The 24,600-nt window shown below is 39.8% G+C and overlaps 3 protein-coding genes across 5 annotated transcripts; all 3 read right to left on the bottom strand.

Annotated features, from left to right (window-relative positions):
* Positions 1-8,281: 8,281 nt before the first annotated feature.
* On the bottom strand, positions 8,282-11,891 carry rgcc (regulator of cell cycle). The gene is made up of 5 exons (XM_083536470.1): positions 11,758-11,891; positions 10,895-11,068; positions 9,307-9,411; positions 9,044-9,106; positions 8,282-8,737 (listed from the first exon to the last, which is right to left on the bottom strand). The coding sequence occupies exons 1-5, from the start codon at positions 11,789-11,791 to the stop codon at positions 8,730-8,732; spliced, it is 384 nt and encodes a 127-aa protein (XP_083392596.1). The 5' UTR covers positions 11,792-11,891; the 3' UTR covers positions 8,282-8,729.
* A 4,139-nt stretch (positions 11,892-16,030) lies between these two features.
* Positions 16,031-21,238, bottom strand: LOC310723427 (ras-related protein Rab-33B). 3 transcript variants are annotated; one of them, XR_014532678.1, is made up of 3 exons: positions 20,889-21,238; positions 16,255-18,056; positions 16,031-16,200 (listed from the first exon to the last, which is right to left on the bottom strand). XR_014532678.1 is itself a non-coding variant. In XM_083536464.1 (2 exons), the coding sequence occupies exons 1-2, from the start codon at positions 21,132-21,134 to the stop codon at positions 17,616-17,618; spliced, it is 687 nt and encodes a 228-aa protein (XP_083392590.1). In that variant the 5' UTR covers positions 21,135-21,195; the 3' UTR covers positions 16,031-17,615. The 3 variants fall into 3 exon arrangements, 1 of the variants encoding a protein (XP_083392590.1); XR_014532679.1 differs by having other exon boundaries at positions 16,265-18,056; positions 20,889-21,195; XM_083536464.1 differs by having other exon boundaries at positions 16,031-18,056; positions 20,889-21,195.
* Positions 21,239-21,597: 359 nt separating this feature from the next.
* On the bottom strand, positions 21,598-24,600 carry kbtbd7 (kelch repeat and BTB (POZ) domain containing 7). The gene has a single exon (XM_083536442.1). The coding sequence runs from the start codon at positions 23,843-23,845 to the stop codon at positions 21,989-21,991; it is 1,857 nt and encodes a 618-aa protein (XP_083392568.1). The 5' UTR covers positions 23,846-24,600; the 3' UTR covers positions 21,598-21,988.

Below are 24,600 nucleotides of genomic sequence, written 5' to 3'. Positions count from 1 at the left end.
TAATTCTGGAGCGGTCCATTTTCCACGGATTAACATTTCAATTGTTTATTTTTCACATTTGATTGATTATTCAACAAAAATAGGCACGTTTTTTTGTCCCCTTTGTTTGTGATGAGAATGCAGTACTGAAAAAATAATATCGAATTGTTTTTAGTTCAGTGCTTTTTCGCTTCGCTTACTGAACGTGACGCAAATATTCTATTTAAAACAAAACCCATAGATGTCAGCACTTTGCTTTTAACTGTGTCCAACATATTTTAATATCCTCTGCACTGCGTTGAGGACCTCGCACTATAAATTGCACTATTTGCATGTTCCTTTAGTTTTATCTGTTCCAAATCTGTCAGGATGCTTGGGAAAACGCCTCGACATACTGTAACAATAATAAGTCCACCAGATGAAATTTTACAACCTCATTATTAATATTTTGGAATTACTTTTTGTAGACAGACTGTAAAATAAGACTACATTTGCTTCTCTTTAAAAAAAAAACAAAAAAACAAAAAAAACATGGGGGATTCAGCTGTGACATTGCTTAATGGAAAACTTGAAACATTGTCACCTGACACTTTTTTTTTAAAGCTTCAATAGAGTGTGGGTAGAAGGGTAGGATGTTTAAAAGCTCCTGGGAATGTGTTTACTGAATTGTTTGCGAGTGCTTCTGTGTCCTGTGTTTGTCAGCTTGGTTGTGGAAGGCATGTGCCTGCACTAATGTGCTTCCTGATCCTGCTGATACACTAGTGCGTGCTAAGAAGCGGGACGGCGCTCATTAGCAGCCAAGGCAAGTTATTAGGGCTGTAGTGTTCAGTGCCTTGATCACCTTTTAAACAGTGGAATTGTGTCGCTGGAAGATGCTGTTGTAGCCTCAATTTTTGTGCGTGAGAACTCAATAGATTACTGAGTAATCCATGTGTAATATTCACACATCTCGGCAGGGTCGCATCGGTTTCTTCAGGTTAAATAGTTACACTGCTGTAGATTAGGACAGTGTTCACTGTCAGTGCCAGCCAGGGTCAGCTGTCAATGTGTTACTACAGGAAGAACATTTCCTTATCTATCATATGTTCTCTTTTTCTACTGTATTAAACTCTACTGGGAATTTTAGATGTTCAGATTTTGTGGCCTGATCACACCTTTAAGTTTATCAGGACGTTGTCCTGGTCCCTTTTCTTTATTTCTTTATTCTTTATTTCCGAATAAAAACTTGCAATAGCTGCACGATACAGCAAATGTTTTTGTCCTTTTGCAAATTAAGAGCAAAAACTTCCTCCTTTTATTAAACAAACTTTTACTTTTGGTTACTGTGGTTAAGATTAGGGTTAGATTTAGGTGGTGGCATAGCATTACTTATGTGCAGTAATAATAATTATATGAAATTACTATTACATATAACAGTTATGTAAATCTAAGGGAATTATAACCTGACCAGGCATAACTTTATGACATTATAACATTATGACTGGTGAAGTGAATAACACTGATTATCTCTTCATCATGGCACCTGTTAGTGGGTGGGATTTATTAGGCAGCAAGTGAACATTTTGTCCTCAAAGTTGGCGTGTTAAAAGCAGGAAGAATGGGCAAGCATAAGGATTTGAGCGAGTTTGACCAGGGCCAAATTTTGATGGCTAGACAACTGGGTCCGAGCATCTCCAAATCTGCAGCTCTTGGGGGTTTTTCCTGGTCTGTACAATGAGTGATGTCATCCTATCATCTGGATAAAAGTAAACAGTTATGTCATCAATAAAGCATCTAAATGCAATTTCTCAAATAGGTGTGCAATGCATACAGCATGTTGTGCGTGTTTAGAAATGGGCCTTTGTGTTACATTACTGATTGGATCGGTGAGGTGAAGCTCAGAAACCCCCTTTTGTCCCTGCACACCTTGGGCTGTTTCCTTTTCAAGTGCAATAAATTCTCAATTCAGCTTCAGAGATGCTTCCTATAGAGATCTAACATGTTTTATACACTTTAAGCCATAAGCTTTAGAATATTAAGATGTCCATTCAGCTCTGTTAATACAAAAATTATTCCAGAGTTTTATTAAACGAAGCTCTGTGTTTGCTGACATGCTCCCGAAATGCTTCTCAGTTGCATTTAAGGCTAAGCGAATTTAAAGTATGCGAGTCAATAGCAACAAGATAGAAATCACAATCTTCGGTCTACAAGCGTCTTGCATGAGCTGTGTTGTTGAGTTCAGGGCTTTTCACAGTCTGAGGAGTTCTCTACTCTACTGGTTTACACAGCAATGTTGTGACTAACACCAGGCCTTGTTGTGACACCAGGCCCAAACATGTCCAGATGTCCTGGAATGATTTTCAGATTTGTCAGCTGCATAAGTCTATTCACTGGTGTGATGATTTTCTATTGTACCTTCTCTCAGGGTAAGAGGTAAGTATACTTCAAGGCTCTTCTCTGTTCTGGCACCAAGGTGGTGGAATGAACTTCCCCTAGATGTCGGAACAGCTGAGTCCCTGACTATCATCAGGGCGGGTAAAGACCTACTTCTTCCTAAAACGCTTAAACTTTCCAAGTTTGTGTTGTTTAAAAAAATACAATAAAACATAACATAGTTGTAGTCTGATTTATCTTAAGTTTGTAATCTGGCGTACCAGTGTAGATTTATTCCTCGATAGAGATTCAAAGCACTTTTGTACGTCACCATGGACAAGGGCGTCTGCTAAATGGCGCAATGCAAATGCACCGAGTGTGCGAGTCCTGTCAAAGTTTTAGGTACACTGATTGAGCCTGTTTTTGTCATTTTACCATCGTTTCGTATCCTGTTGTTATCTTAAATCTGTGCGTGTGTGTGTGTGTGTGTGTAGTTTCTCGCACCTCAACAGCCAGCTGGCTCTGCCTGACCAGCTCCTCTCACTTTCCCAGCTTGAGTCCCAAGGCTCAGTTGACAGCTGCACTCCAGATTTTTAATGCAGGGTTCCACTGACTAATGCAAGTTAATAATCATAGAATAACCGGAGTCACCTCAAGGAGTTACTATGTATATTTTCAGGAGCAACAGCTTGCACTCTGGAAAGGATATTCATTAGTATTTGATTTTGTGCTACATATTTGTTTGAACTAAATGGCATCCAGTCATCTATTCATGACTGAAAATCAATGCTGTGTTTTATCTCTCATAAGGCGTTGTACTGTAACTTAATTTCACTTGGGAGACACCGATCATTTTGAAATGTACTACTAAGCTGTGCAAGCTTTAAACTGAAATCCATTTGTAAGCAGTTTGTGGTTATACAGATTATCTGATGCTTTAATAAGGTATATTTTTATCACCTTAAACACACACATACACATACATGCTCTCCCAGTTTGCCCAGTCATTTGCACCACCCAATTTCTCTTATCATGAGAATATCTTCAGAAATCTATGCAGGCTTGAACTTTTTTTTAATGTTGCAGAAAGATTTCTCCTGCTGTCCCCTGCAGAAGCCAACCAACATGATTTTAATAATAGGTACCATATGTAGTTCCCTTCTAATAGCCAGTATTATATGCTTATGGTTGTTTAATGGTCCATGAATTATTACAATAAAAAATCTTAGCAAGAAAATGAGGGTGCACACTTTTTTGCCTGTTTATCTAAAAGAGCATTAGAAAGAGTAGTGAAAAAAATCCAGAGCAGTGTGTGTGTGTGTGTGTGTGTGTGTGTGTGTGTGTGTGTGTGTGTGTGTGTGTGTGTGTGTGTGTGTGTTTGTGTGTGTTTGTGTGTCTGTGTGTTAGTCTAAGACTTTGACTGTGTAACAGCTCTAAATGCTCTCAGTGAGTTTATTGGTTAAACCTAATTATGTATGCAGGTATAAAAGTGCATTCTGGAATATTTTATGCAGCTGTTGCTTTGAGTCTCGCTCTTAATCTGGTCTCGTGTTATGATTAAGTAGTCTGGGGGAAAAAAAACTCAAATATGGCACATGAAAGTCTGTGTGAAACTTTTTGCAATCGTATATTTTGTGCTTGATGACATCTCGAGCAGAAGCCTCTTATTAACTTTCCATATTTTTGCTCCTCTGTCTGTCATCTGGTTTTGTTCTCTGCATTCATGGTTATGATTTACAGAGCCAAGCTTTTGTGACTAAAATCTTGTGTAGGCCAATTTAAAGTTCTACGCATTTGATTTTTTTCAATTCAATAAGCTAAAATCATAACCCGTGCCAACTAGTCTTGGCATCTGTCTGTCCTTTTTTCAAGAAGAAAAATGTGAGGAGCTTAGTGGTTTCTATAGTATTAGATGTTTCCATGGGGACTTTAAGCTGGATTTACAAGCAGTCACTCTGAAGGATCTGACTCGTGTGAACTCTGGATTGGACTGGGTGCGTAAAGGTGGACACTGGGTTAGGTTGCTGTATTTGCTAAAATGTCATGATGTCAAATGATGTTGACAGATTATAAGTGGTTATCTGATTCGTTATAAGAAACCTGCAGAGAAAGCATGTACTCCAGAGAAGGCCTGTCTCATACAACCTGTCATTCTCTAGCCTCCAGGTGAAAAGGGTTTCATGTACAAGCCGTGAGACTAAATGAGAGGGTGTTGATGCTAAATGAAGCAGTTATCTGCCCGCAGCTCCGACCTGGCCAGAGGGGGAAAGAAAGCAGAAGGGCAGATGTGAAGGATTACTTAGCGGTTACTCTTTTTGTTTTGAGAACCTGAGAAAAGAATTTGACCTGGCCAATTTTAATCACCATCTGCCTAACAGCATGGTTCATTCACAGTGCATTTAATCTCACCGCAATTATATATTCAAGTCAAGAATAGAGCGAATAAAAATAATCCCCTTTTCACGCCACCGGAGGTTGTTTTGTTTTTCCCGCCTTTCTGTCAGCAGCAAGCGGTGTTAAATACATTTGCATTCGTAACGCTTTTTGATCACAGTAAGAAGTAGGTCCGTTTGTGCTAATGCACCTCCTCGGAAGCTGTTCAAAGTGGTTTATATGATTTTGCAACAAAGACTCTAATCATGTTGCCCCATGAACGACTGAATTGTGCTCAGTTTGTAAAAAGACTGCTTGTTTTTTATGACCCAGCTCACAGAATGCTAAATTGAGCCCCTTCATGTCACTAGCAGACTTCTGCCTAATTCTCATTCATACATTTCAAAGTGGCCTTTCTTTCTACTGCTGGCAGAGCCTGCAGTGCTGCAGGCAGATAAGTGAGCTGTGCTGAGAGATGCACTGAAGGATGAATAGGAACAAATTGTTTAGCACTGTGGATTACAGTTCACGAGTTCTTGTCCACCCTCTATCCATCTTTATTACTAAATTGTTCTCCTACATTATCAGCACACCAGCAGCTCTTCTGATTGCAGTAGAGTTACGTTTATCAGCCTGATACTAGTTTACAACCGAAACAGTGTGATCTTATCGTGATCATCACTGAACAGAGGGTCATTCTGCTGCCATTCATGATAACGACCTCCTGTTCTGTTTCGAATGGAATCTACAGGATTTTCTGTCGGTTTTCACTCCTAAACTCAGTGAATGATCCAAAAGATGACGATGAAACACAAGTGAGGAAAATGTTTCATACGGTTTATTTTTGAATGAAGAAAATCGTGAAAAAAAACGCTAAGCGATCAGCAGATCATCTACGATCTCTACATGTGCACTAGTAACCTAATAATAAGGAACTTGCATCTAGGAGCTGCTCTCCTAGATGCAATGATTCTTCATGGAAGCCCAGATTCCTTTCTCAAAGCATCATGTTCGACAGACTAGGCCAGGATATGGCCTCTCCACAGAGACGAGTGATCAGTATGCGTCAGACCAGATCCCACAGCAGACGAGATGTTCCGCTCAATAAGAGCGCTGATCACAGCAGGCCATCTGGACCCTGCCTCTGCACCAAGAATGAGTGTGTCAAAGTATTGTTTGCTCGAAACATGGGTTTTGTCTAGCTATATTTATATGTGTATCACATTTGATCAAGACTCGAGTTGATACATTCTAAAGATGATATATAATCTTAACACTTTAAATGGTTCGATTTTTAATCCAGCTTTTGTGTCTGAATTAGACTCACCCTAATGATTTGTTGTGTGACCTTTAACATGAGCCTCTTTTTCTCTGTGTGTGTGGGTGAAAGCTAACTGATGACACAGAGGTCAGAGGAAGGACACAGACAATACCGAGGCTGCATGAGGGATGAATGTGCTTTCCTTGGATTTTCCACCGTTCTATAATTAAAATGTGCACGATGGCTGTGGAGGCATCAACATCATATACCATCCAACATCTCTTGAGTTCATTGTCAATGCAAAGTCAAGGTTAACTCTTTTATCATTCGAGCAAACTGCAGAGATCATCAAAGTGTTTGGGATAATAGTGAGTCTTGCTGATGCACCAGACTTTAATTACCCTCCCCCAGACTGAGACTGATAGAAATGATTGCTTTAACATTAGTCTTTCATCATCTGTGGGAAATGAGCACATTCTGCATTGCTACATCAAGCCAAACACTACATTTTATTGAGAAGCATAAAAAGGCACTACTGTCTTCCAAGCTAAATAACCTAACTGGCTCAACAGTCCTGAAATCCTGGGCTGCTTGGCTTGGCCTAGAGTCCTGGGGCATTAGTTTTGGTAGCTACACAGGGGAAATGGCCAATGTAGGAGCAGCTGAGGCAGAACTACTGCTTTCTTGAGCCTGATGAAAGCACAGTTTGGTAACACCAAAGCTGTTCATAGCTAATACGTTATATATGCTGTAATGTCTACTTATTTCTTTTTCGATTATGTCAAGTGTGGATTAATGTTCATTATCCAAAATCTATTAATTAATTGTCTTGTATAGTTCTATTCTGTTTGTGCACATTTTTATTTTTACTTTCTTTTACCCCGTCTGTACTGAGCTTGAGGGATCTCGTTTTTGACAGAAGAGAAAAATGGGATTGCCAAAGGCTGCTCATAAGCCTGATGTATTGAGGCCAATTTTGCTGAATTGCACACAGCAGATCTCGACCTGCAAGCTATGTGCATGAACAAACTGGCCAGGTTTTATTGATCTTTTGTTAACTCTTTATTTTCTTTTCATTTTTTTTTCCCTATTATTGCTTCCAGACATAAAATCTGGCCAGAAGATGAGCCTCAAAGCTCTTTAGGTTCCTTAATGTAAAATATTCAATTTACATACTGTATAAAGTAATTAAACTTTACCTAGTTATCATTTTCTGTTTGCCTTTATGTACACCTCCTCCTTATATTCCTGTTGCATGGCGAACTCATTTATGTAAAAATACTTTGGTAGTAATTGCATTATGCTGTCCTCAGTCTGAAATTATGTCAACAGTGTCTATTTATGTAGATTGTGAAAGAAAACAGTTTAGGAAGGCGTATATCCTGTTATGCCATGATGTGTTATGTAACTTTGTCTCGCCCACTGGGGGAAAGCCATGTTCCTTGCTGTGATATTGATTCAGATGCTGATGCCCTCCTCCAGCGTTCCTCTGTCCCGCAGGGTAGGAGACACAGTTGTCACCTGCCATTTGTGCTCGGGACTCTGTGGAGCCAAACTCAGAGGGGCCAAAACTGAACGCACTACACGCTTCCTGTAGCAACATGCCCGGGTGTGAACTCTGAGCAGGGTTAAGAATAGGTAAACATGAAGATGAACTGCTATTTTTCCAGGCTTACCGTGGCCTTTGGCTTTTAATTCTCGTGCCAGTGGGTGGGATTCTTCAAGGTGATAGAGAGGAAGGAATTGTACTCGCGTGTTTTTAGCCACCCTCATGCGCTCTTTCTCTCTGGAACAGGTGCAGAGTCTCTCAACAGAAACAGCTTCAGCTTCAGTGATGAGAGGCTCAACTCTCCTGTGTTCTCATCTTCACCTATCAGCCCTTCAGTCGTGTCACCCAAACGTGAGTGTAGAAATGTTTACATTTATAGTATTTGTCCAGTTTTTCTGTCCAGCATGTCTTATCGAATTGCTTAACTTTGTTGAGTTAAAATACTAAAAAAAATTGTATACTAAAATACTAAAAAAAGACTGATTTAAAGCGCTGAGGTGGTGACCAGCTGTTGAATATTCTGCGGGACAACTGTTTACAAGCTGAGACCCCCTGCTGTGTGGTAAACCATTTACAGACTACCTACAGACTGTGGCTAATTGAATTTCCTGCACTGAATGAATCAGCACAGCTCTAACCAAAAACCCCAACATTGATATATATACATACAATTAATGTTTACAAGCAAATTTCTCAACTTTTGCTAAAAGGGGAAATTCTTGCCATAAACTTTACATGAACTCCCACAAAAAACACAGGGACATACATTAAAGTCACAGTTTTAATGTCAGGTAGTTGTATTAAGTACACCTAATAATGTTTTCCAGTTTTCTAGTGAATTAAGTGTGCATTTTGTTTTAAGTTCAATTAATAATGAAATATTTCAAATGTAAAAGCTTCTCATAATAAGGCAATAGACTTTTGACGTGATAACTATTTACATAAAAATACAAAAATATATATTCACAAAAGACTGATAAAATTTACAGTAACCAGCTTCTATACAATTACAAATAATAATTCTTATAAAAAGCCATTTAAATATTCTTCCAGATCAAGTTTTCCAAAGGAAACACAATGAGTCCTTAGAGTGTGGGTGTTTATGAATGAAACAGTGAGGTGTCTTCATGAGTTTCATCATCATGTTGGCTCCCGACTGTGCCAGTCCAGGGAGGCCTGCTTTCCACTTGCTCTTCCTTGGTAACTAACTCCAGGTCACATGCCTGAAGAAGAACAAATACCACACAGGGGAGAGTTAGTGAAGATCTTTCAGCAGCCTCGTAAACCAGAAGTTTCTGTCTTAACTGTTCGGATGCTCATACTGTTGAACATTCAGTTATAAGTGGCAAAGCAAAATATGTCAAATGTTTTTGCTGAATTCACCCCCTCACTGCCATCTACAGTGTTTATTCTGTACTTTACACACACATTCCATGATCTCTGAGGCATGTTACAGCATTACAAACGAACAAACGGAGCTTCACTGATTCACATGTATAGTGCCGCTCTCATAAAAATCAGTCACTTACTTGCTAATGTCTTATCAAGGTCTGCAATGAAGTCTTCCAGTTCCTTTGTATCACCAAGTTTAGCTGAAATGGGAATATTACCAAATAAGCCAAAAAAACAATATTTTTTTTTATTTTACTTGTGCCTAAATGAGCACTAAATAATTTTTTTTTTTTTACAATTTTTTTTAGTATTTTAACTCAACAAAGTTAAGCAATTCGATAAGACATGCTGGACAGAAAAACTGGACAAATACTATAAATGTAAACATTTCTACACTCACGTTTGGGTGACACGACTGAAGGGCTGATAGGTGAAGATGAGAACACAGGAGAGTTGAGCCTCTCATCACTGAAGCTGAAGCTGTTTCTGTTGAGAGACTCTGCACCTGTTCCAGAGAGAAAGAGCGCATGAGGGTGGCTAAAAACACGCGAGTACAATTCCTTCCTCTCTATCACCTTGAAGAATCCCACCCACTGGCACGAGAATTAAAAGCCAAAGGCCACGGTAAGCCTGGAAAAATAGCAGTTCATCTTCATGTTTACCTATTCTTAACCCTGCTCAGAGTTCACACCCGGGCATGTTGCTACAGGAAGCGTGTAGTGCGTTCAGTTTTGGCCCCTCTGAGTTTGGCTCCACAGAGTCCCGAGCACCTCAGTGTTAAAATGGAAGCATGAAGTGCCAGAGAAGCATGGGTTGCTCGCATTCCACACTGTGTAGTGAAGAACTCGGGAGTGACATAATGATGGCTTTGACTTTGCCAAGAGATATTTTAGGCCACCACAATATTTGACTACTTGCACTAGGATGTAATGTGAAGAAAGCCTTTATTAATGCATACATTTTGCATTAATACAAATAAAAGAACATGATTGTAATATTACTTGGTTTTAATCTTTTTGAGGACTCTGCACTGGATTTTCGTCTACAGAAAAATACAGCCAGTGATAATGTTACCAAGCACTTCAGGACTCATAAACTAAAAGTACTTCATACCAAGTCCAGTCTAGTCAGTAACTATATTTGACACATTTAAAACCCATGTGCACACACAGGAATGTTCTGGACAATATATACCACCGCAGGGAAATGCAATAAAGTGTTACCATAGATCATGCCTGCTTGTTGTGAGGTTATACCTCAGAAATATATGTTTTGTTTTATGGTCCTTCCACTGTGTAGGACACAAACTCCTTTCATTAACTGCATGCACTGGTGAGAATGTGTGCTGAACTTGTAAATAATAAATCGCATTCTCTAGGCTGCACTGAAAACTAAATGTTGGACACTTAATCATTCATCCTGGCTCAAGTGAGGTTCAGAGGGTCAGACTTTCCATGTATCAGTGCACCAAGATCAACGCTGCCAATTCATCCTGTCTGGTTATATAATACGGTTTTGCGTAAGGCTTCGTGTGTGGTATTCTTTTCACCAGCACATTCTGTACACATTCTGTAGCTTTCCTTGTTCCTGGGCTGCCACCCTCAAGGGTACATCTTTTGAAAAATGAAAATGAAAAAATACAAAAGATGTACTCTTCATGGTTCCACCCCAATGACAGGGAAAGGTAGGTACGTTTTTTGGGGTTTTTTTTTGTTTTTCATTTGTGACCTAAAAAGAGAGGGAGATGCCAAATAGTGAGTTCAGATTAGATGCAAATCAGATGTAAAGTAACTCATATGATTTGCAGCTTGGAGGATTTTTCTTAAGAGAAACTTTCATTTCTGATTATATTTATGCAAGTTTGGGGATGACTAGTGTGATGGCATGATGATGATGTGAGCTTACAGCTCTCTCTCTCTCTCTCTCTCTCTCTCTCTCTTTCTCTCTCTCTCTCTCTCTCTCTCTCTCTCTCTCTCTCACACACTCACTGTCTGAGTCGCTGATGCCACTGTCGCTAACGCTCGCGCTGCTTCGCCGCTTCATCGTTTTTAGGTGCTCGTCGTATCGGAAGTGTCTCTTCTCGAAGGGCGAAGTGAAGTCCTCGATGACGGCGTCGAACTCGCACAGCACCGCGTTCAGGTCGTCGTCCTCCTCGAGGAAAGCTGGAAGAGTCGCAATTGCACAATTAAAATGCCGCAGTAAACCGTGTCGCCTCTCTGACACAAACACTGAAGCCCAGGGTTCAACCTTCACAGGGAACTGAGCTGATCAGTGTCATGTAGAATCAATCCTCATGCTCCAGACTGGTAGGAACAGCCTTCCTTTTTTATATTTGGGCTTCTCTTCAATCCTTGAATCTAAACCTATTTAACTGAAATGTCAATAAATGTCCAAACATTTGCAAGCTCCAAGGCCCAAATAAATAGAAATATATTATTATTCTTTACAGAAAAAATGTTCACCAAAAAATTCATCTATACCAAAGGGTTATTATTATATATGTACTTATAGTTAAATAGTACAAATGTGTTAAAGTACTCATAAAATATAAAAAAATAAAATAGCCATCCACCTATACATTGTTTTTAGTCTTTGAATGTGAACCTAAGCCCTGTCTAAATCAGAAAGCTATATAAACCCTATATAGCTCCAATAAAAAAATACATTATATTATTCTACACAGTTAAAATACTCACAAAACAAATCAGAACTAAGGGATTGGTTTTTTTGTTGTTGTTGTTTGTTTTGAAGTTACTGATCTGATCATTCAGCATTATAGTTGATTGCAGGTACCTAGTATACCTACCTGCAATCAACTATGTGCTCAAGCAGGAGGGAAAACTGAACTTACATTTATTCTGAGACTTTATCTTTGGTGACTTCATTCCGGTGGCGTATCCCAGCACAATCCTTTATTAGTCCAAAAAAATAATGCTGTCCTCTGTCTTTCTGTCCGTCTGTCTGTCTGTCTGTCTGTCTCTCTCTCTTTCTCTGAGCTCTTTCTCGGCGCTTTCTCATGCTGAACAGCTCCACTTTGCTTTTAAATGTTCCCTGACTGATGCAGGGGGCGGGGCAAGGGGGCGGGGACAACACACACACACACACACACACACACGACTACGTGCCAATCCTCCTCGCGTTCTGCACTGATGAGCGAGTGTCATACACACATTACACACGCAGATCTTCTCACTGTTCACGCTTATTATTTACTGCGGTAAAGTGCAGCACAGGACGCTGCCATGCTTCTTTTAGACTTCCGATTAAGTTACACCGATTGGCGTCATCCCTGTTAAAAAAAAGAAAAAGTATGTGTTTGTAAACAGCTATAGCACCTGCCTTTAACGCAATTCCTATTTAATTTTAGCCAGTGTGTAGTGCACTCCCCATTTTCATCACCCGAACCTCAAGTGTATCCATTAATGGTTATAGATGCGTCCTTACATATTACATAAGGAACACAATTTCTTTTTCAGGAAAGCTATCTGTACAAAGTACCTGAAATAAACTATACAGTAATGCTGAATGATCAGGTCAGGAACTTTTGTAATGTAACAAAACAATCCGCAATGTCTTAGTTCAGATTATTTTGTGAGTATTTTAACTGTGTAAAATAATATCTATTTTTTTAATTGGAGCTATATAGGGTTTACATAGCTTTCTATCTTATATAGGGCTTAGGTTTACATTTATATAAACAAAAAGCCATATATAAGTGGATGACTATTTTAACCAGTCTGGAGGATATCGGTCGGTTTTGTATAACACTTTGTAGCTAAAACAATAATGGTGATAATAATGCATTTTTTGTTTGTACCGATACTGTAATACTGCACCCCCAAGAGCACGGATCTTAGTTTTAATTATTGAGTTGTAACGACATCTAGTGGCCCAAATCAGCAATTACACCCTGGTTATAGAACGTACAACAACGAACCATTGTGTTCCGGTTTATGTAATATATTACAAACACGACACAAAGTAACAGAATGGTGTGAAAGAAGGTTCAGAAGTTCACAAATGACGTGCCTTTAGGTGTGAAGTTCGACAATGGTGTTCCTTGGGGTGTGAAATCAGACAACGTTGTACTGGTTTATCGCACCACTGACTGCACCACGGGGACAAAAGGAAAAACACGTGTTTATAGTCGCTCTGTCGGACAGTAACACCACTGTGCTCCTATAATGTTATAAAACAAAGCAAAATAAGACAAATGAAAAAAAAAAATAAGAAAGACAAATGTATTGTGCATTAGAGTATACATTCTAATACAGCTATTCAGCAACCTCTGATAAGAGACATGAAACTGGGGTTACATTTTAAAAAGTTTTTCCAAATATCATGTGCCTCCATTTTTTCCTCTTCATATATATGAAAGGGCACCACAGGCTAACTTTCCCCCCAGGCCCTATTTTGGGCATCTCTGATTTAGAGCATGGCACCTTCTTCAAGCCACTTAGTCTTAGACGAAATGATTGTAACAGATGGACTTAAACCACATCTTTTATTTGTTGTTTGTTTTAGGTTTTTCTTTCTTCAATTCAATTCATTATAAGTTGTATAGTGCTTTTAACAATGGACATTGTCTCAAAGCAGCTTTACATAGATAAAGTGGTAATGAAGAATGTATAAGTTTGTTCCTTTTAACTTTGAGTTTGTCTCTAATGAGCGAGCAAGCGGTGACTGTGGCAAGGAAAAACTCTCTGAGATGGCATGAAGAAGATACCTTGAGAGGAACCAGACTCAAGAGGGAACCCATCCTCATCTGAGTGACACCGAATGATCATTAATCACAGTTCATCGCTGTTGAGGTGTGCACTGATAGGTGATTAAATACAACTTCAGCCTCCTTTTCAGGTGAAATGTATGATCATTCTGACACTTTCATAGAGGTTAGTCTTTGTTCTTTGTTGTTAGTCTTTGTTCCTTGTTTTGCTCTAAAGCGCTCACATTGTACAAGTCAACAACTTCTACAGTTTTCCTTGTCCAAATTGTTTAATGTTTGGTTGTTTGTACACCAGTGGATTCATTCTTCCTCAAGTGGATTCATTCTTCCTATTTTTTCCAAATGCTCCTTCAGTGGTTGTAATTAAATTTAATTGCTTATTACAGCTTCAAAATACCTGCTTTTCTCCTGTAGGCAGATCTTTGGACTTTATTTAGTGACATTTTTAAGAACAAATGCAGCCTTCACAAGTGAAACTAAGAGCCAAGAGAGGACACTAGGTGTTAGTAATTGTTTAAAAAAACCAATCAAGTGGTGAAGATGGATGAGTTTAGGTATCTGGGGTCAACAGTGCAATGTAATAGAGAGTGTGTAAGAGAAGTGAAGAAAAGAGTGCAGGCAGGGTGGATTGGGTGGAGAAGAGTGACAGGAGTGATTTGTGATAGAAGGGTATCTGCAAGAGTGAAAGGGAAGGTTTATAGGACTGTGGTGAGACCTGTGATGTTGTATGGATTAGAGACAGTGGCATAGAGTAAAAGACAGGAGGTGGAGCTGGAGGTAGCAGAACCGAAGATGTTGAGGTTTTCGTTGGGAGTGACGAGGATGGACAGGATTAGAAATGGGTTTATTAGAGGGACAGCACATGTAGGACATTTTGGAGACAAGGTGAGGGAAGAGAGATTGAGATGATGTGCAGAGGGGGGACATGAGGTATATAGCTGGGAGAATGCTGAGGATGGCCACCAGGAAGGAGGAATAGAGGAAGACCGAGGAGGAGGTTTATGGATGTGGTGAGGGAAGACATGCAGGTGGTTGGGGTGAAAGAGGCAGATGTACAGGACAGGGGGGTGTGGAGACGGATGATCCGCTGTGGTGACTCCTAATGGGAGCAGCCAAAAGAAGAAGAAGAATCTAACAAGAAACAGTTGTCAGTCACATGTTACATTACTTTTTGGTCCCTAGGCAGATATAGAGGACAGAGTAGTATGGAAACGGATGAGCCGCTGTGGCGACCTCTAATGGGGGAAGCCGAAAGAAGAAGCATGATTGTGTTCAAACGAAAAACACATATAGATGTTAATCTCAGGAAGAGAAACGTGAACCCCTGATCTGTTGTCTCACATTCATCTTTTGATCTCAAACACAAATGTTTTCAGTCTATAGACAAAATAATTGGTAGTGCTGATCAAGAACTGTATGCAAATTACTAGATGGAGGAAAATACTAGATGAAATGTAAATGCTTTTTATTGTCATTGTAACTGTTTGAACTTGTTTTAGCAATAATTTTAGAACATGTATTAAGGTTAGCGTAACTATTCTGTGTGCTCAAAATAAAGTTCTAAAAAACAGCAGGCTGTATTAGAACATATTTACTCTCTAATACAACATATCTAATGTTCAACAAATACCTATTTGTTTATTACCTTGTGCAATTATTACATCAATTCCGACAGCTTCCGCTGAACAGTGTAAAGGTTTCATTCATTAATAAATGAATAACAGCTGCTGTTATGCAATCAGATCTTGCTGTATAAATTTGTAAGTCTTTTCCTCTAATTATGACAAATGGAAAAGTAGTGAAGAATATATTTTATTTATTTCCTAAGACATTCAAGACAGTTTTATTACAGAAATGAGGAAGCATGGTTACACAAAATATAAAATATTCTGGTCGAATTATTAAAGACATTCTCAAAATGACACAGAATGGATTATATTTGTTGTATTCCAGAAGCTTTTTCTCACTTTCTTTGTTGTCTAATGGAATTATAGCAGGTACACATGCAGTGACATCACAATGCTCTATTACATAAACTAGGAGACCTTGTACTGATGATTATTATAAATCTATTTTGAAAGAAAAGGAGATCATGATAATGTTGTTTATGTTCGGATCTAAAGTAAGACCTGTGTCTTAAACTCACTTTAAAAAAATATATTTTGTTTCCCAGAGATTTGGACATATCAGAAACAAGCTGGAAATTTCATTTATTGAAATGTATATGTAAGAATTAAAGGCTTTTCTTTATTTAAGCAAAATATATAAATAAATAAATCCTGGGACACAAGAAACTTAGTCCACTTTTAAATGATCCCAAAACAATAGCATCCTCTTAAATGTGTTATCGAACACATTGACATACTCCAAATAAAAACACAAACTGTTTTAGAATATCTTAGATTAGATTAGATTCAACTTTATTGTCATTGTGCAAAGTACATGTACAGAGCCAATGAAATGCAGTCGAATATGAAGAATATGTACAGTGCCTTGATTTAAATTTTACCTGTTTCAAATTTCCACAATTTGTAGTGTTTCCCTAAACTGAATTGGACTTAATCGAATCTACACACACACACACACACACACACACACACACACACACACACACACACACACACACACACACACACACACACACACACACACACACACACACACACAAACACACACAAATAAAAACACTGAACTGGGAGAAAATGTAATCCAGGTGTGTTTCTCTGCAGCCCAAAGTCCACACAGTTCCACACAAGTCCAAGTGGATCAGAGAAAATGACCATAAACTTTACATGAGACACCTTATGATGATTCATAGCTGTAGTGCCTGACTGAAGATGCTTATGCTACTTATTGCTCTATTTTGCACCCTACTAGGATAACAGAAAGTAACACAAAAAAAACCTTTGAATTCAATTATGGACAATTTAATTAGTGGGCTGGATTAGTACCATTATCAGGCCGGGCTCTCCCCACAGAATGTACATTTAATGTTCCTGATATAGAATCACTGTGAGCTTTGAGTAAATTATGCAGATCGTGGTATCATGCTGGGTAAGTGTTTTTAATGGACACATTCCTCTGTGTGATATAAATCACGTTAAGTACATTTACATTTTAGCATTTGGCAGACCCCCTTATTTAGAGTGACTTACAAATGAGCAGTTGAGGGTTAAGGGGTCTTACTCAAGGGCTTAGGAGTGGCAGCTCCCAAACTTTTAAGTACAAGCTTTAAGAATACTTCAATGCCATTCTTTACTACAATCAGTCAAAGCAGCAAGCTGGTCCTATTTACTTATACATTTTTAAACAATCTGCTAAATTTCACCTTTTATGTCATGCTGTCTGATATTTTTTACTTTATGTGCAATCCTGCATTTGTGCAAAAAACAAAACAAAAACAACAACAACAATAAAACAATGTAATGCTGGTTGCAAACATGCATGGTTCCATAGAATAGGTGCACCACATTCAAGTGAAATAAGTGATAATGAATTAGGAAAACATACGAATGTCTGTAATGTATATTGTGTGACATACTGAAATTTCACTTTGAATCACTAAATTCTGGCTCAGATATTACAGAAATGCTGCAAACATTAAAATACACCACTATACATAACACTAAGTAATAACAAACAGCATGGTTGCAAAATTCTGCAGAAATAACACAGTTCAAGTTGCTCAGAATGGGTCTGTCTTAGACCTTAAGTGCAATCTCAAATCAACAATATGGTTTACATATGGTACATATTTAATCATTTCTTTCTTTAGCAAATTATTTTTGCTTTGTTTTTTGGCTTCATTAATGCTGCTGTGTTGTTCCTCTTTATTATTGTTCTAATTTATTGGTAAACACTCAGAGAGAAGTAACACCTTTGGTATTTGCACATATAATCTGCCTATGTCCCTTACTGTTAAATAAAAGATCTAATCATACCGTTCCATCATCATTAAATCAGTTAAAGAAGGCCACAGTATCTCAGCAGAAACAGAGCTTCTTCTCTTCCTGCTCGCAGGTCAGGGGTGTTGCAGTGCTTTCACGTAGCTGTTTCAGTCTCAGAGGCTTGTGATTCTTCAGCTTGTGGGCCAGGGTGAGGAAAATAGCATCCACGTGTTCCTTCTCTGCAGGGTCCTTGGCAGACGTCTCAAAGAGGGGGAAATTATAGCTATCAGCTAATCGCTGGGCCAATGAGGTGGGAACCTCTCCTTTTCCCAAGTCGCATTTGTTCCCTACTAAGATGTGTGGAACGTTCAGTGGGACTAAGTGGCGCCTGCACTCCTCAATCCACTCAGGTAAACTTTCAAAGGAAGCCAGGTTGTTTACATCGTACACAAAGATCACTGCGTGCACATTGCGGTAGTAATGTTCCACCATACTCTTTCTGAATCGCTCCTGTCCTGCTGTGTCCCAAATCTGCAACTAAAAAACAAATACACTGTTTGGGTCGGTGTCGTAAAATCATCACATAACAAAATCATTGTCAAATAGTAGTCTTAAAGTGTTAAATGATCATTTTAAGGTGCATTAGTCTAGACTGGAGCTCTAGCAAGAAATTGTTACTCTTTTTACTTGATTTTTACATTATATTTACATACACAGTATCTCACAAAAGTAAGTGCACCCCTCACATTTCAGCAACCATTTTATTATATCTTCTCAAGGGACAATACTAAAGAAATGAAACTTTGATATATTTTAGAGAAGTCAATGTGAAGCTTGTATATCAGTACAGATTTACTGTCCTTTAAAATTAACTCAACATACAATTGAGTATTTCATAAATAACTGGCAACAAAAGTGAGACACCCTAAGTAATAACAGCGGTATGTCGTTTAACCATGCCACATGTCCTATTCATCATGTTCATGTTTTTGTCTGCTTGACAGGACCATACAAATGTTGTATCTTGTATAAGAGCAGTTATAATTTTGTGCTTTGAGTACAATTCTCTTATACTGACCACTAGATGTTCAACATGGCACCTCATGGCAAAGAATCTCTGAGGAATTAAGATTTAGAATTGTTGCTCTCCTCAAAGATGGTCTGGGGCTGCATGAGTGCTGCTGGTAAGATAAGATATACCTTTATTCATCCCACAGTGGGGAAATAGCAAAGCAGCAGCAAAGAATAAATAAATGCAAATATATATAAAAGAATAGACACATACTATAGTATACAGTATACTATAGTGGTTACGCACGTATTGCAGGTAGTATTGCACACAGGTGGTATTGCACATATTGCAGGTAATACTGCACGTATTGCAGGTAATATTGCACACAGGTAGTATTATTACACAGTTAAAAAATAACAACAGTGTGTATTTTGGTGACTGGTTCACTGGGAGCACCTTTGATTGTAAAGTCTAATAGCAGCAGGGAGAATCGCTTCTGTATCGCTCCTTCAGACACTGAGCTGCTCAATGATGAAACGGTTACATACAGGGGGTGAGAGACGTTCTCCAGCAATGATGATAGTTTTGCTACCATCCTCCTTTCTCCCACCTCCTGTACAGTGTCCAGAGGAATCCCCAGGACTAAGCTGGCCTTCCTGACCAGCTTGTCCAGTCTTTTCCTGTCTGCAGTAGAGATGCTGCTGCACCAGCAGACCACACTTTAGAATATGGCTGAGGCCACCACAGAGTCAAGAAAGTCTTCAGTAGCTCTCCCTGCACTCCAAAAGACCTTAGTCTCCTCAGCAGAAAGAGTCTGCTCCTCCCTTTCTTTAAACTGCCCCAGTGTTGTCTGTCCAGTCCAGTTTGCATGAATGTATTGTGCACTGTGACATTCTGAAGCAAACCATGATGCTGACCCTTCAGAAACTGGGCTGAACAGCAGTTTTCCATCATAATAACGACCCCAAAACACACTGCCAAGATAATAACTGCCTTGCTGAAGCTAAAGGTAAAGATGATGGAGTGGCTAAGTATGTCTATAGACCTGAACCCTATCGAGCTTCTGTGGTGCATCCTCAAGTGAAAGGTGGAGAAGCACCATGTGTCTAACATCCAGCAGCTCTGTGATGAAAAGGATGTGGAAGAGGATCCCAGCAACAACCTGTGCAGCTCTGGTGAATTTCATACCCAGGAGGATTAAGGCAGTGCATGATAACAATGTTCCTTGCACAGAATATTGACACTTTGGACATGTTCACTTAGGGTGTACTCACTTTTGTTGATTTTTAAAAAAGAATGGCTGTATATTGAGTTATTTTTAGAGGACAGTAAATCTATACTGCTGTACAAGCTGCACATTGACTACTCTAACATATATCCAAGTTTCATTTCTATAGTATTGTTCCTCGAGAAGATATAATAAAATAGTTGCTGAAATGTATTCGTTTATTAGTTGGGCCACACAGTTAGAACGTTTTAGAGACAAGGTGAGAGATGTGTGATTAAGATGGTTCGGTCATGTGCAGGGGAGGGACATGGGGTACATTGATAGAAGAATGCTGAGGTGAAGGCTAAGGGGGAGGTTTATGGACGTGGTGAGGGAAGACATGCAGGTGGTTTATACATATATAATATTAATCACACTTCACGCATCGTCATGATTCAAGTTATAGTTCAAGATATGATGTAGGAACGCTCAACAATGCCTTTGTAAAACTAACTGTCACTAATGGTACTATAAAACATTACAACATTTCTTTGAAGCAGACTCATCCAAAGACTAATCTTATATGGGATTCCAATTGAAAAATGTATATTATTTCATTATGTAAAACTATTTAAACCGGTCAGTGCTTTATACAGGCTACATTTCCACACATCCGTGTTTTCTTGTCAGATCTGAGGGCGGAGTTAAGGCGCGTTGTGGGCGTGTCTATTAAAAGACTGACAGGCGTCAAGTGGGGATCAAAAATCTTGGCCGGAAATCAGATTTCCATATGGAGTTTTCATTCCATACACACGTGCTCATGCCCAAACTATTATATTTTTAAATAAAATCATGTTTTATATAGAGACTAGGTTGCTTGTACTGCACCTTTAATAGTGTGCACGTGATAACCGACTGAAATAACACAGATTATATTTGATAGTTTGTTAATGTGTAAGCTTAATTGTTAAACCCTGCAGTAAACAGGTTACACAGTGTCATTGCTGAATCACTGTGTATAAATCGCCACTCTTTTCGGACAGAGCCATAACGCTGAATAAGCACGTTATAGCGCTGCCGGTGTAACGGGACGGTCTCGTGATCTTGATCAAAATCCCGTCAAACACCAGGCTGTGATCCGCTCCCTTACCTTAATGTTTTCTCCACCAAGCTCAAGGCTCTTTTCTCTGAAGTCCACTCCGATTGTCGCTTCTGGGTTTTTGAGAAATTTGGCTTCACAGAACCTATAGGTCAAACACGTTTTTCCAACATTCGAGTCACCGATAACAATGATTTTAAACACCCGTGTCTGAAAACTGTCCTGAAACGAATCACTTGCGAGACGATGTCCATCACAGTCTGTATCAACAGCAGCATTCCTGCTTTCAGCTGCCATAGCAGTCGGAGTTTCCACAGGAAGTATCGCGAGAACACAGAGGGAATCCCGACCTCAGTGCGAGCTCTCCTCCGACCACCCAGCATTACCAAGCATCAATATGAGCCTCAATTATACACACACACACACACACACACAAATTAGCTACTGTAATATATCAGTTGGAAAATAAATGATTAGGGATTTTTAGGGAATCTTTATCAGGGTCACAGTGAAACATTGAAAACACTTGGAGGAAGAATTACATCCTGGATGGGCTGCCAGCCCGTATCAGTTCACACACACACAGACACACACACACCATTGGCAATCCTCATAATGGAGTGTTGTGTGGTGGAGGGAAATAGAAGGAAACACTGAGAGACATATGGAAAACATGTTCCACCCTTTCTTCATGCATGAGTTCTATATCTATTAGTAAGATGTGCATCAAAGTATGGTTCTGTAGATCAGAATAAATCAATTGAAAGTGTACAAGGGATTTAATGAAACTTGAAAAATATAATAATACTGGTCTTTACCTTTCAAAAAGTAAAAAAAAAAAAAAAAAAAAAAAAAAAAAAAGAATTACACTTTAAATGATAACAGCACCACATTGGCATCATCTGGGAAAATAATTTATCATCTTGAGTTCTTGTCTTATCACAGCACCTTTTAACCGCATAATACAAACATCATGTAAATTCAGTTCAAAGAAACGTCTCTGTGCTGGTACATTAATTTAAACGTTTGGCCAGTCACATAATAGAAGTACAATTCTGCAATGATTATCATTAGATGGAGTTCAAGAACTTGTGTCTCTCTTCCATACAGCCATAAACAACCACAGATTTTACAGACATTGGGAAAGTTTGCTACCAATTCTCATCAGAAAAAGAGCTTGAGCTGCCCGAATCAGAGTCTGCATCAGTCAGTCCAAAGTCCCAGTCTACACTGGAGCCACTGTCATCATCCTCCTCAGTAATGAAGTTCTGGCCGGAGCTAAGGCAGGCCGTATAAACGCGAGCAGAGAGGCTTATCGAGTCAAACGAGGAGCCGAACATGGTGACAACATTCTTCCATGTGTCCCTAGAAGAGTCATACTCGTGTATGACCAGCCTGTTTTTGTTGTGATGGACAATGGCAAGAGTCAGCAGGAGCAGTTTGTTTTTGTGTTGAACCACTTGGTAGTTCAGAGCACTGCTATCGATTGGGATGTCTGCGATACGTCTCCATTCCCCACGCACTGGGTTATACACTTTCACCACTGGGATGTCACAAAGGCAGACGATTTGGTCCTGAAAGACGCACGCTTTGTGCAGCTTGTTGCGTTTTAAAGAGCCGCGCTGTAGCCAGTGATTTCTCTTGGGCTCATAGCAGAGTATCCGTCTCTTGTTCACTACATACAGTTGCTCGTTGACTGTCACGACTTGCATCTTTCCCAAGGAATGTGGCAAAGGCGTGACAAATATCCACTGGTTCCTTTGAATGCTGTAGCATTCAACCTCCTTGATCCTGGCATCAGATACAGGGTCCCTACCACCGAGGATGTACATGTGCCCATTGAGGTAGCCAATACATGAATGCATTCTCCCTAGCAGTCTTTCGGCCAGCTCGTGCCAGCAGTTCAGCAGCGGATTATACACCCAGAAGTGCTTGGACAGGTGTGAGGCGATGTACAGGTTGTTCTCTGGCGTGGCGCAGACTAAAAACGTTTCCATAGGAGAGCGTTTAAAGTTCTGATTGCTGAGGTTGATGACAGGCGATGACATGGAGTAGATCTCTTCACTGTAAGGGTCGTAACACATGAACGGTTCGTTGGGCCGTCCAAAAAACAGGACCATTTCTTTTGCGCTAAGGCCAATTCTGTGTTTCGTGTGATTCACCGAAATCACTCCGCTCTCACTTGTACAAGCCAAATCGGGTAAACTTGAAAGGTGTTTCTCAACGAACGGCTTCGATTTAAGACAATCTACATAGAAGCGGTCTTTCTCTGTGAACAGCGACCACCGGATGCACTGAAGGATGCGCAAGGTGTCCTCGGTTTCCAGAGGCATGTTATGTTCGATCCACTGCATGGCAACCGCACACACTTTCCTCTCACAGTCAACGTCAAGGGAATCCAATGTGAGGATCTCCTTCATCTGTTGCACGTCCAGTTCACACAGCTCCTTCACACTGGCACTGAGCTGAGCAAAGTGCTTTGCAATGAAGGCTTGGGCTTTGCTTTTCAGCTCCATGTTGTCAAAGGTGTCAGCAAATTTTAGGATCCCTGTACAGTTGGACAGGTCGAGTCTTCTGGTCATGAAGTCAGCACAGGCATGTCGGATGTACTCCACCTGCAGCATGTTGGCGGCTGAATACAGTCTCTGCACGTTGGCTTCAGTGATGGTCACTTTGCCGGTGTAGCAGTAGTCAATAATCAGCGCCATCGACTCCGCGTCCACCTCGTGAATTGTGATCTTGCTCTGGGTGCTTTCGTACAGTCCTCCCGTGAACATGCTCTTGAAATAGGGACTCGCTGCCGCCAGAATATTGCGGTTACACTGGAAAAAGGAGCGCGTTTCCGTCTCTGAGGCGCATCCAGAAGACTCGGGTCCTGCCTCCACTTCAATCCGAACATCCACCAGAAGTTGGGAGTCGTAGAAATATTTCAACTCTCTCATCAGATTCAGGGCATGACTGAAATCCTCCAGCTCTTCCGGACCACTGAAACACTTCACTGCAGCCATGGTGAGCTTTTGAATGACAACCAGGGAATCAGCTCCACAAGAAGACCGTCCACAATATAAGGGAATTGTGCATCCGAGCAGTTCCCGGTGCCTCCTGCTTCAGGGTTCGGCTTTCTCCTTCACATTTCCAATATGTCTCTCTCTCTCTCTCTCTCTCTCTCTCTCTCTCTCTCTCTCTTTTTCTATCAGGGTCTCTCAGCTAGGGTTGCAGCTGTCTCACAGCGCAGACATGTTTATCGGGAGAGAACGACGAAATGTGGTGACGACAGCATGACATTTTCTATTAGAGGTGAGGGAACTGACCAGCCTCTTCTACCGCCTGCTGCTTCCCTCAGCTTTGCTTTTCAGATCGCGACGTCGAACGGCAGGCAGGCTAACGTATCGTGTTGCCAGGTATGTACAAATAATCCGTCGAAAAGAAACGTCAATACCCAAACGAGACGACGGTTTTCCACAGTACTGTACGTGCCTGATTTTCATTTTTTAATGTACCATTAAAACAAAACAAAAACAGACCGTCAACGTCATTTGTCTATTAATATGAATCGAATGTCTTTTAATGATCTTGCATTATTGTTACTTCATTAAAAGAATTGCTTACTATTTCTACACGAATAACTGTCTTCCCGTATGTTAAGCGATTAAAGTAATAAATAAATATCGTTAAAATGCTATGTATTAACGTGTGAACGACGTATTTAATGTAGAATGTCCAAAACATTCATGCGTAAACACAAAAAACAAAACAAAAAAAA

The sequence above is a fragment of the Silurus aristotelis genome, assembly GCF_946808225.1.
Source record: "Silurus aristotelis genome assembly, chromosome: 3".
Lineage (NCBI taxonomy): Eukaryota > Metazoa > Chordata > Actinopteri > Siluriformes > Siluridae > Silurus > Silurus aristotelis.
This window is presented reverse-complemented; position numbering and strand designations above follow the sequence as displayed.

Coding starts and splice junctions, on each gene's coding strand:
- rgcc (XM_083536470.1), bottom strand. CDS start 11,791: ATGAAGTCACCAAAGATAAAGTCTCAGAATAAAT. Junction 9,412..10,894: donor TGGCATCAGCGACTCAGACA/GTGAGTGTGTGA, acceptor TCTCTGGAACAG/GTGCAGAGTCTCTCAACAGA. Junction 9,107..9,306: donor TTCAGTCGTGTCACCCAAAC/GTGAGTGTAGAA, acceptor TTCCCATTTCAG/CTAAACTTGGTGATACAAAG.
- LOC310723427 (XM_083536464.1), bottom strand. CDS start 21,134: ATGGCAGCTGAAAGCAGGAATGCTGCTGTTGATACAGACTGTGATGGA. Junction 18,057..20,888: donor TTGGTGGAGAAAACATTAAG/GTAAGGGAGCGG, acceptor TTTGTTTTTTAG/TTGCAGATTTGGGACACAGC.
- kbtbd7 (XM_083536442.1), bottom strand. CDS start 23,845: ATGGCTGCAGTGAAGTGTTTCAGTGGTCCGGAAGAGCTGGAGGATTTC.